Source organism: Grampus griseus (genome assembly GCF_964374135.1).
Source record: "Grampus griseus genome assembly, chromosome: X".
Classification (NCBI taxonomy): Eukaryota; Metazoa; Chordata; class Mammalia; order Artiodactyla; family Delphinidae; genus Grampus; species Grampus griseus.
Window position 1 is genome coordinate 70975241 of NC_138999.1, and position 13257 is coordinate 70988497.

At 36.2% G+C, this 13257-nt stretch overlaps 1 protein-coding gene across 2 annotated transcripts in view; it reads right to left on the reverse strand.

Moving 5' to 3' along the window:
* RPS6KA6 (ribosomal protein S6 kinase A6) overlaps nucleotides 1-13257 on the reverse strand; it is a gene marked incomplete at both ends in the record, with an annotated part of 165886 nt that overhangs the window by 76232 nt on the left and 76397 nt on the right. For both annotated transcript variants that reach the window (XM_082681412.1, XM_082681413.1), the window contains one exon: nucleotides 3602-3681. In XM_082681412.1, the coding sequence (XP_082537538.1) occupies nucleotides 3602-3681 (80 nt within the window). The remainder of the gene's footprint in view (nucleotides 1-3601; nucleotides 3682-13257) is intronic.

A 13257-nucleotide genomic window follows, 5' to 3' on the forward strand; every position in this document is an offset into this window, starting at 1 on the left:
AATCAATAATAGAAATTTATCTGGAAACTGCCTAAATATTTTTAAATTAATTAGCATACTTCTAAATAACCCATGAGACAAAGAAGAAATAAAAGGAAATTAGAAAATACAGTGAACTAAAAGAAAATAAAAACATAACATATCAAAATTTGTGAGATGATGCTAAAGCAGTATTTAGAGGGAAACTTGTAACACTATATGCTTATATTAGAAAAGAAGAAAAGGTCTCAAATCAATAATTTCTGCTTCCATCTTAAAAACCAGAAAAGCTAGTGAAACACAAAATTAAGTAGAGAAAAATGAAGTAATAAAAATTAAAGTGGAAAACAATGAAACAGAAAACAAATACAATAGAAAAAATCAGTGAAACCAAAAGCTGGCTGATTCTCTAAGAAGAACAATAAAATTGATAAACCTCTAGCAAGGCTAAGTGAGATAAAAAAAGAAGACACAAAATACCAACATCAGGAATGATGATATCAACATCACTAACGATTCTATACCTATAAAAGTCATAAGGGGATATTATGAAAACTTTATGCCAGTGAATTTGATAACTTTGATGAAATGGACAAATTCCTTAAAAGACACAAGATACTAAAGCTCATTCAAAAAGAAAGATGAACCGAATGGCCCTAAGTATATTAAATAAATTGAATTTATAGTTAAACACCATACCATTAAAAAAACACTTCAGGCCCATATAGCTTCACTAGTGAATACTACCAATCATTTAATGACAATTTAACATTGAACTTTTCCAAAATATTGAAGAGGAGAAAATTCTACCCAACTCATTCTATGAAACCAGAATTGCTCAGACACCAAAATTAGATATAAACAATAAAGAAAACTACAGTCAAATATCTCTCATGAAAATGGATGCAAAAATTCTTAACAAACTTTTAGTAAATAACGTCCAATAATATGCAAAAAGGATAATACATCATGACTACATGGGGTTCATCCACAGATGCAAAGCTGCTTCAACATTTGACAATCAATCAATGTAATTCACCATATTAAAATATTAAAGAAGAAAAAAACATGATCATCATCTCAATAACTGCAAAAAAAAAGGATTTGACAAAATCTAACATACATTCCTGATAAAAACCCAACAAACTAGTAATAGAAGGGAACTTTCTCAACCTGATAAAGAACATGCAAAAAGACCTATACTTAACTTTGTAATTTATGGTGAAAATATGCTTTCCCCCCTAAAATCGGAAATAAGGCAAGAATGTCTGCTCTTACCAATACTTTTCAACACTGATCTGGAGGATCAAGCCAGTGTAACAAAGACAAATAAATGATGCCCATAATGGAAAAGAAGAAGTAAAACTCATGTGCAGACTACCAACAGAAAGTTCTAGTTGTAGTCTACCAAAAAGTTGCTAGATAAAATCAGTAATTTTAGTTATACTGTGGGATACAAAGTCCAATATACAAAAATAGTAATCATATTTCCATCCAATTTGAAAATAAAATTAAGAAAGTAATTCAAGTTACAACAGCATTTTTTAAAAAGAAAATACTTGGAGATAAATCTGACAAAAGACATGCAAGACCTGTACACTGAAAATGACAAGACACTGCCGAGAGAAATTACAGAAAACTTAAATAAATGGAGAGAGATACTATGTTCATGGATTGGAAGACTCAATACTGTGAAAATGTCAATTATCGGAAAATTGAACTACAGATTCAATACAATCCCAATCAAAATCCCAGCAGGCTTTTTTGTAGAAAGTGAAAAGCTGATTTTTAAATTGATATGGAAATGCAAAGGACCTGGAAGAGGCAAAACAACTTTGAAAAAGAAGAGCAAAGCTCAAGGATTTGCAGTACCTGACTTTAAGACATATTATAAAAGTACAGTAATCAAGAAAGTGTTGTATTGGCATAAAGACAGACAAACAGATCAACTGAACAGAACAGTGTCTACAAATAGATCTTCACATATACGGTCAATCGATTTTCAACAAAAAATGCAAGGTAATTGAGTGGAGAAAGCACAGTATTCTCCAATGATGATGCTAAAACAATGAGATATCTATATACGATAAAAAGGACTTCAACACATATTTATCACCATATATGAAAATGAACTCAAAATTGATTATAAACATAAATGTAAAACCAGAAACTACAAAACTTCTAGAAAATATAAGAGAAAATCTTTGTGACCTAGGATTAGGCGAATATGCCTTAAGCAGGACACCAAAAAACACAATTCATAAAAGGAAAAAATATATATAAATCAGACTTCATCAAAATTAAGAACTTCTGCTTTTTGAAAGACCCTGTAAAGAGTATGAAAAGACAAGTCATAGACCAGAAGAAAATATTTTCAAACATACATGATAAAAGACTTACCATCCAAAATATATAAAGACTCAAAATTCAGTACGAAAATTACCCAATAGAAAATGGGCCAAAGATTTAAACAGACATTTCATCAAAAAAGATAGATATATGTCAACTAAGCACATGAAGAGATGCGTAACATCATTAGTTATTAGGGTAATGCAATTCAAAACCACAATATGGTATCACTACACACTTACCAGATGTTCAAAATTAAAACAAGACTGACCATACCAAATGTTGGTAAGGAGATGGAGCAACTGAAACTCTCATATACTGCTGGTGGGAATGTAAAAATTATATAACAAATTATATAACAATTTTCTTTGGAAAACAGTTTGACAGTGTCTTTAAAATGTTAAAATATAGACCTATTATATAACCCAGTCATTATATTCTTAGGTATTTAACCATGAAAGACGAACACATGTCCATACAATCACTTGCACATGAAAGTTTGTAGCAGCTTTATTAGTAATATCCAAAAATTGCAAAAAAACACACATATCCATCAACAAGTGAATGAATAAACAAATCATTGTATATCCATACAGTGGAATACCACTCAGCAATAAAAAGGAACTACTGATACGTGCAACAACTTGGATGAATCTCAAAATAATTATGCTGAGTTTAAAAGCCAGACCAAAAAAAGAACACATACTATATGATTCCATTTATATAAAGTCCTAGAACATGCAAACCAAACAGTGACAGAAAGCAGATTGAGTAGGGGTCAGGCAGGAGGGAAGCATTAAAAAAGGGCATAAGAAAACTGTTGGGGATGATGAATAAACTAAATATTTTTATTGTGCTGATGGTTTCACAAGTTTATACAAATATCAAAAATTATCAAAGCATGTACTTTAATATGTGCAGTTTAGTGTATGTCAACTGTACCTCCATGAAGCTGTTTTAAACATGAATAAATTAAACACTACTCCCAGAGGCATTTTGGTAGCTTGAGTAGCCAAAGTCCTAGGTTTGCCCCTAGCTACTTCATCCAGTTATTTATACTGATCTTGTGCCTAAGAGAAAAATGAGTAACACATTGAGATGATCTAAATGACAGGCAGACAGAAAATGCCATTATCTGGCACATTCACTAAATACTATGTAACAAAAAAAGAATAATTAAAATTTCCGTAGGAAAAAAATTAGCAAAAGAAAAAAAAACAATTATTCTTAGTTTTGTTTCAATAAAGTATAGCAAAAATTTACAAATACTCACTTCTTTGGATAATCTTGTGAAGACATCTCCTCCCCTGAGAAAATCCAGTATTAAATACAGCTTCCCTTCAGTCTGAAAGGCTAATTAGAAATTAGAATGTAGTAATAATAATTTTTAAGGCTTACAAAGCTTAGCATAGTTTTTAATTAATATATATGTTTAGAATTTTATTACTGAACACTATAAAACAATTAAGCATTTACTCACATGGTTCATGATTGGATAACATTATCTCAAAATTAAAACTAGTGTTGAAAAAGCTATAAACCCCTTGCCAGAACATAATCAACCTTGGATGTAGCTTTACACAGAAACTTGTACCACCATCATTTTCCTGATTTATGGAGCACCATGTTCTACTGCAATTGCCTTAACTCTACTTCCCCACCTACTGAAAATCTACTAATTCTGTCAAGCTCAACAAAAATGCCACCCCCTCTATTTAGCTTTCTTCTATTAAGGATTTCCCTCTTTTCACATTTCCCTGTAGCATCCTTAACCTCTTCCCCATCAGAATTACTTGTTACTACTTTTGAGATCTCATTGCACTTCATTTATGTCTCTCTTATGGTACTTAATCCATTTTGATTTATACAATTAATTGGACTCACATGTCTGTGTTCCCTATAGATTATAAATTTCTTGAGATCAGAGATTATTTCACCTCTAGAGCCCACTGAATTGAATAGAATGTTTTGAACACAACTGGTCTTTAGTGATTAATCTAATGATATCCTAGAGACTCAAGGAAGGAAATCTTTAGATAATACGACTACTCTCATTCCATTAGGGTAATGGGGAATAAAAGAATAATAGGTGGAAAATTCTAGAGGAATTTTTACAGAGAGAGTTGGGTACATACTATAATGCATTATTTGTCAAAATTACCTAAGAATAAAATCAATAGCTGCTATCTTTTTAAATTTCAAAAATTGAGAGTGACATAGTAGATTGGATCAATGATTTAATAATGTATATGCCACTGAATTCTCCAGGAAAGCCAAATGCCACAATCTCATGCATACATTAAACTAGCAATGGAGCCATGATTAAAACTCAGAACTGCATGGATTAGAAGAATTAATATTGGTGACCCAAAGCAATCTACAGATACAATGCAATCACTATCAAAATAACAATGGCATTTTTCACAGAAATAGCACAAATAGTTTTAAAATTTGTATGGAAACACAAAAGACCCTGAATAGCAAAAACAATAATGGAAAAGAAGAATAAAGCTAGAGGCATCACACTTCCTGACTTTTAGACCATGCTAAAAGCTACAAAAATCAGAACAGTATGGTACGGTCACAAAAAGAGCCATACAGATCAATGGAACAGAATAGAGACCACAGAAATAAACCCATGCACTTATGGTCAATGAATCTACGACAAAGGAGGCAAGAATATACAATGGAGAAAAACAGTCTCTTCAATAAGTGGTGCTGGGAAAACTGGACAGCTGCATGTAAAAGAATGAAATTAGAAAATTCTCTAACACCACATACAAAAATAAGCTCAAAATGTATTAAAGACCTAAACCATAAAATTCCTAGAAGAGAACACAGGCAGAATACTCTTTGACATAAATCGTAGCAATGTTTTTTTTGGATCTGACTCCTCAGGAAATGGAAACAAAAGCAAAAATAAGCAAATGGGACCTAATTAAAATTAAAAGCTTTTGCACAGCAAAGGAAACCATCAATGAAATGAACAAACCTACTGAATGGGAGAAAATATTTGCAAATGTTATGACCAATAAGGAATTCATATCCAAAATATATAAATAGCTCATATATCTCATCATCAGAAAAAACAAACAACCCAATTAAAAAGTGGGCAGAACACCTGAATGGACATTTTTCCAAAGAAGATATACAGATAGCCAACTGGCACATGAAAAGATGCTCAACATCGCTAATCATCAGAGTATCAAAACCCCATATCAAAACAACGATGACGTATCACCTCACACCTGTCAGAATGGCTATAATCAAAAAGTCTACAAATAACAAATGTTGGAGAAGATGTAGAGAAAAAGGAACTCTCATACACTGTCAATAGGAATGTAAATTGGTGCAGCCACTGTGGAAAACAGTATGGAGGTTCATCAAAAAAATAAAAAATATAACTATCATATGATCCAGCAATTCCACTCCTGGGTATATATATGAAGAAAAAGAAAATATTACCACAAAAAATATATGCACCCCAATGTTCACAGCAACATTTTTTACAATAGCCAAGATAGGGAAGCAACCTAAGTGTCCATCAACAGGTGAATGGATAAAAAAGATGTGGTGGGAGGAATCGGGAAGATGGCAGAAGACTAAGACGCGGAGATCACCTTCCTCCCCACAGATACACCAGAAATACATCTACACGTGGAACAACTCCTACAGAACACCTACTGAACGCTGGCAGAAGACCACAGACCTCCCAAAAGGCAAGAAACTCCCCACGTACCTGGGTAGGGCAAAAGAATAAACAGAGACAAAAGAATAGGGATGGGACCCACACTAGTGGGAGGGAGCCATGAAGGAGGAAAGGTTTCCACACATTAGGAAGCCCCTTCTCAGGCGGAGACTGTAGGTGTCGGAGGTGGGAAGCCTCAGAGCAGCGGAGGAGAGCACAGCAACAGGGGTGCAGAAGGCAAAGCAGAGAGATTCCCACACAGAGGATTGGTGGAGACCAGCACATACCAGCACTAGAGGCTTGTCTGCTCACCCACCGGGGCGGGCGGGGCTGGGAGCTGAGGATCGGGTTTTGGTTGGAGCGCAGGAAGAGGACTGGGATTGGCGGCGTGAATACAGACTGCAGGGGGTTAGTGCACCACGGCTAGCCGGGAGGGAGTCCGGGGAAATGTCTGGACCTGATGAAGAGGCAAGAGACCTTTTCTTCCCTCTTTGTTTCCTGGTGCGTGAGGAGAGGGGATTAAGAGCGCTGCTTAAAGGAGCTCCAGAGACGGGCATGAGCCGCGGCTAATAGCGTGGACCCCAGAGACGGTCATGAGATGCTAAGGCTGCTGCTGCGGCCACCAAGAAGCCTGTGTGTGAGAACAGGTCACTATCCACACCTTCCTTCCAGGGAGCCTGTGCAGCCCGCCACTGCCAGGGTCCCAGGATCCAGGGACAACTTCCCTGGGAGAACGCACTGCGCACCTCAGGCTGGTGCAACATCCCGCCGCCCTCTGCCACTGCAAGCTCACCCTGCATCCGCACCCGTCCCTTCCTGTGGCTTGAGTGAGCCAGAGCCTCCGAAGCAGCTGCTCCTTTAACCCCTTCCTGTCTGAGTGAAGAAGACATGCCTTGCGGCGACCTACACGCAGAGGCAGGGCAAAATCCAAAGCTGAGCCCCAGGAGCTGTGCGAACAAAGAAGAGAAAGGGAAATCTCTCCCAGCAGCCTCAGAAGCAGCAGATTAAATCTCCACAATCAACTTGAAGTACCCTGCATCTGTAGAATATATGAATAGACAAAGAATCAGCCCAAATAGAGGAGGTGGATTTTGAGAGCAAGATTTATTATTTTTTTCCACTTTTCCTCTTTTTGTGAGTGTGTATGTGTATGCTTCTGTGTGAGATTTTATCTGTATAGCTTTCTTTCACCATTTGTCCTAGGGTTCTATCCATCCGTTTTGTTTTTTCTTTTAAAAAAGTTTCTTTCTTAATAATTATTTTTATTTTAATAACTATTTTATCTTACTTTATTTTATTTTATCCTTTCTTTCTTTCTTTCTCTCTGTATTTCTTTCTTTGTTTCATTCTTTCTTTCTTTCATTCTACATTTTCTCCCTTTTATTATGATTCATGTGGATGAAAGGCTCTTGGTGCTGTAGCCAGGAGTCAGTGCTGTGCTTCTGAGGTGGGAAAGCCAACTTCAGGACACTGGGCCACAAGAGACCTCCCAGCTCCACATAACATCAAAAGGCAAAAATCTCACAGAGATCTCCATCTCAACACCAGCACCCAGCTTCACTCAATGACCAGCAAGCTACAGTGCTTGACACCCTATGCCAAACAACTAGGAAGACAGGAACACAACCTCACCCATTAGCAGAGAGGCTGCCTAAAATCATAATAAGTCCACAGACACCCCAAAATACACCGCCAAATGTGGACCTGCCTACCAGAAAGACAAGATCCAGCCTCATCCACCAAAACACAGGTACTAGTCCCCTCCACCAGGAAGCCTACACAACCACTGAACCAACTTTAGCCACTGGGGACAGACACCAAAAAAAACAGGAACTATGAACCTGCAGCTGGCAAAACGGAGACCCCAAACACAGTAAGATAAGCAAAATGAGAAGAGAGATAAACACACAGCAGATGAAAGCGCAAGATAAAAACCCACCAGACCTAACAAATGAAGAGGAAATAGGCAGTCTATCTGAAGAAGAATTCAGAATAATGGTAGTAAAGATGACCCAAAATCTTGGAAATAAAATACACAATATGCAAGAAACATTTAACAAGGACCTAGAAGAACTAACGATGAAACAAGCAATGATGAACAACACAGTTAATGAAATTAAAAATACTCCAGATGAGATCAATAGCAGAATAACTGAGGCAGAATAACGGATAAGTGACCTGGAAGACAAAATAGTGGAAATAACTACTGCAGAGCAGAAGAAAGAAAAAAGAATGAAAAGAACTGAGGACAGTCTCAGAGACCACTGGGACAACATTAAACGAACCAACACTCGAATTATAGGGGATCCAGAAGAAGAAGAGAAAAAGAAAGGAACTGAGAAAATATTTCAAGAGATTATAGTTGAAAACTTCACTAATATGGGAAATGAAATAGTTAATCAAGTCCAGGAAGCACAGAGAGTCCCATAAAGGATAAATCCAAGGAGAAACATGCCAAGACATATATTAATCAAACTGTCAAAAATTAAATACAAAGAAAATATATTAAAAGCAGCAAGGGAAGAACAACAAATAACACACAGGGAATCCCCATAAGGTTAACAGCTGATCTTTCAGCAGAAACTGTGCAAGCGAGAAGGGAGTGGCAGGACATATTTAAAGTGATGAAGGAGAAAAATCTACAACCAAGATTACTCTACCCAGCAAGGATCTCATTCAGATTTGATGGAGAAATTAAAACATTTACAGACAAGCAAAAGCAGAGAGAGTTCAGCACCACCAAACCAGCTTTACAACAAATGCTAAAGGAACTTCTCTAGTCAAGAAACACAAGAGAAGGAAAAGACCTACAATAACAAACCCAAAACAATTAAGAAAATGAGAATAGGAACATACATATCGATAATTACCTTAAATGTCAATGGATTAAATGCTCCCACCAAAAGACACACACTGGCTGAATGGATACAAAAACAAGATCCATAAATATGTTGTCTACAAGAGACACACTTCAGGCCTAGAGACACATACAGACTGAAAGTGAGGGATTGGAAAAAAATATTCCATTCAAATGGAAAGGAAAAGAAAGCTAGAGTAGCAATTCTCACATCAGACAAAATAGACTTTAAAATAAAGACTATTACAAGAGACAAAGAAGGACACTACATAATGATAAAGGGATCGATCCAAGAAGAAGATATAAGACTTGTAAATACTTATGCACCCAACATAGAAGCAGCTCAATACATAAGGCAAATACTAGCAGCCATAAAACGGGAAATCGACAATAACACATTCATAGTAGGGGGCTTTACCACCCCACTTTCACCAATGGACAGATCATCCAAAATGAAAATAAATAAGGAAACACAAGCTTTAAATGATACATTAAACAAGATGGACTTAATTGATATTTATACGACATTCCATCCAAAAGCAACAGAATACACATTTTTCTGAAGTGCTCATGGAACATTTTCCAGGATAGATCATATCTTGGGTCACAAATCAAGCCTTAGTAAATTTAAGACAATTGAAATTTTATCAAGTATCTTTCCCAACCACAACGCTATAAGACTAAATATCAATTACACGAAAAGATCTGTAAAAAATACAAACACATGGAGGCTAAACAATACATTACTTAATAACAAAGTGATCACTGAAGAAATCAAAGAGGAAATCAAAAAATACCTAGACAAATGACAATGGAGACACGATGACCCAAAACCTATGGGATGCAGCAAAAGCAGTTCTAAGAGGGAAGTTTATAGCAATACAATCCTACCTTAAGAAACAGGAAACATCTCGAATAAACAACCTAACCTTGCACCTAAAGCAATTAGAGAAAGAAGAACAAAAAAACCCAAAGTTAGCAGAAGGAAATAAATCATAAAGATCAGATCAGAAATAAATGAAAAAGAAATGAAGGAAACAATAGCAAAGATCAATAAAACTAAAAGCCGGTTCTTTGAGAATATAAACAAAATTGATAAACCATTAGTCAGACTCATCAAGAAAAAAAGGGTGAAGACTCCAACCAATAGTATCAGAAATGAAAAAGGACAAGTAACAACCGACACTGCAGAAATACAAAGATCATGAGAGATTACTACAGGCAACTCTATGCCAATAAAATGGACAACCTGGAAGAAATGGACAAAATCATAGAAATGCACAACCAGACGAGACTGAATCAGGAATAAATACAAAATATGAACAGACCAATCACAAGCACTGAAATTGAAAATGTGATTAAAAATCTTCCAACAAACAAAAGCCAAGGACCAGATGGCTTCACAAGCAAATTCTATCAAATATTTACTGAAGAGCTAACACCTATCCTTCTCAAACTCTTCCAAAATATAGCAGAGGGAGGAACACTTCCAAACTCATTCTATGAGGCCACCATCACCCTGACACCAAAACCAGAAAAGGATGTCACAAAGAAAGAAAACTACAGGCTAATATCACTGATGAACATAAATGCAAAAATCCTCAACGAAATACTAGCAAACAGAATGCAACAGCACATGAAAAGGACCATACACCACGATAAAGTGGGGTTTATCCCAGGAATGCAAGGATTCTTCAATATATGCAAATCGATCAATGTGATACACCAGATTAACAAATTGAAGGAGAAAAAATATATGTTCATCTCAATAGAGGCAGAGAAAGCTTTCGACAAAATTCAACACCCATTTATGATAAAAACCCTGCAGAAAGTAGGCACAGAGGGAACTTTCCTCAACACAATAAAGGGCATATATGACAAACCCACAGCCAACATCATCCTCAATGGTGAAAAACTGAAAGCATTTCCACTAAGATCAGGAACAAGACAAAGTTGCCCACTCTCACCACTCTTATTCAACATAGTTTTGGAAGTTTTAGCCACAACAATCAGAGAAGAAAAGGAAATAAAAGGAATCCAAATCGGAAAAGAAGAAGTAAAGCTGTCACTGTTTGCAGATGACTTGATACTATACATAGAGAATCCTAAAGATGCTACCAGAAAACTACTAAAGATAATCAATGAATTTGGTAAAGTGGCAGGATACAAAGTTAATGCACAGAAATCTCTGGCATTCCTAGATACTAATGATGAAAAATCTGAAAGTGAAATCAAGAAAACACTCCCATTTACCACTGTAACAAAAAGGATAAAATATCTAGGAATAAACCTACCTAAGGAGACAAAAGACCTGTATGCAGAAAATTATAAAACACTGATGAAAGAAACTAAAGATGATACAAATAGATGGAGAGATATACAATGTTGTTGGATTGGAAGAATCAACATTGTGAAAATGACTCTACTACCCAAAGCAATCTACAGATTCAATCCAATCCCTATCAAACTGCCACTGGCATTTTTCACAAAACTAGAACAAAAAATTTCACAATTTGTATGGAAACACAAAAGACGCCGAATAGCCAAAGGAATCTTGAGAACGAAAAAGGGAGCTGGAGGAATCAGGTTCCCTGACTTCAGACTATACTACAAAGCTACAGTACTCAAGACAGTATGGTACTGGCACAAAAACAGAAATATAGAGCAATGGAACAAGACAGAAAGCCCAGAGATAAACCCATGCACATATAATCACCTTAACTTGGATAATCAAGGCAGGAATGTACAGTGGAGAAAGGACAGACTCTTCAATAAGTGGTGCTGGGAAAACTGAACAGGTACAGGTAAAAGTATGAGATTAGATCACTCCCTAACACCATACACAAAAATAAGCTCAGAATGGATTACAGACCTGAATGTATGGCCAGAAACTATCAAACTATTAGAGGAAAACATAGGCAGCACTCTCTATGACATAAATCACAGCCATATCCTTTTTGACCCACCTTCTAGAGAAATGGAAATAAAAACAAAAATAAACAAATGAGACCTAATGAAACTTCAAAGCTTTTGCACAGCAAAGGAAACCATAAATAAGACCAAAAGACAACCCTCAGAATGGGAGAGAATATTTGCAAATGAAGCAACTGACAAAGGATTAATCTGCAAAATTTAAAAGCAGCTCATGCAGCTCAATAACAAGAAAAAGCCAAACAACCCAATCCAAAAATGGGCAGAAAATCTAAATAGACATTTCTCCAAAGAAGATATACAGATTGCCAACAAACACTTGAAAGAATGCTCAACATCATTAATCATTAGAGAAATGCAAATCAAAACTACAATGAGATATCATCTCACACCGGTCAGAATGGCCATCATCAAAAATCTAGAAACAATAAATGCTGGAGAGGGTGTGGAGAAAAGGGAACACTCTTGCACTGCTGGTGGGAATGTGAATTGGTACAGCCACTATGAAGAACAGTATGGAGGTTCCTTAAAAAACTAAAAATAGATCTACCATATGACCCAGCAATCCCACTACTGGGCATATACCCTGAGAAAACCATAATTCAAAAAGAGTCATGTACCAAAGTGTTCATTGCAGCTCTATTTACAATAGCCAGGAGATGCAAACAACCTAAGTGTCCATCATCGGATGAATGGATAAAGAAGATGTGGCACATATATACAATGGAATACTACTCAGCCATAAAAAGAAACAAAATTGAGTTATTTGTAGTGAGGGGCATGGACCTAGAGTCTGTCACACAGAGTGAAGTAATTCAGAAAGGGAAAGACAAATTCCATATGATAACACATATATATGGAATATAAGAAAAAACATATATCATGAAGTACCTCTGGGTAAGACGGGAATAAAGACACAGACCTACTATAGAATGGACTTGCAGATATGGGGAGTGGGAAGGGTAAGCTGTGACAAAGTGAGAGAGTGGCATGGACATGTATACACTACCAAATGTAAAATAGATAGCTAGTGGGAAGCAGCCGTATAGCACAGGGAGATCAGCTCGGTGCTCTGTGACCACCTGGATGGGTGGGATAGGGAGTGTGGGAGGGAGGGAGATGCAAGAGGGAGGAGATATGGGAACATATGTATATGTATAAGTGATTCACTTTGTTATAAAGCAGAAACTAACACACCATTTTAAAGCAATTATTCTCCAATAAGAAAAAAATAAGAGAAAAACAAAAAGATGTGGCGTACACACACAAACACACACACACACACACACACACATACACACACACACACACAGAGATTATTAATCAGCCATAAAAAACAATGAAATATTGCCATTTCAACAACATGAATGGACATAGAGAATATTATACTTAGTGAAAATCAAAGACAAATATTATATGATATCACTTCTAAGTGGAATCTAAAAAATAAAAC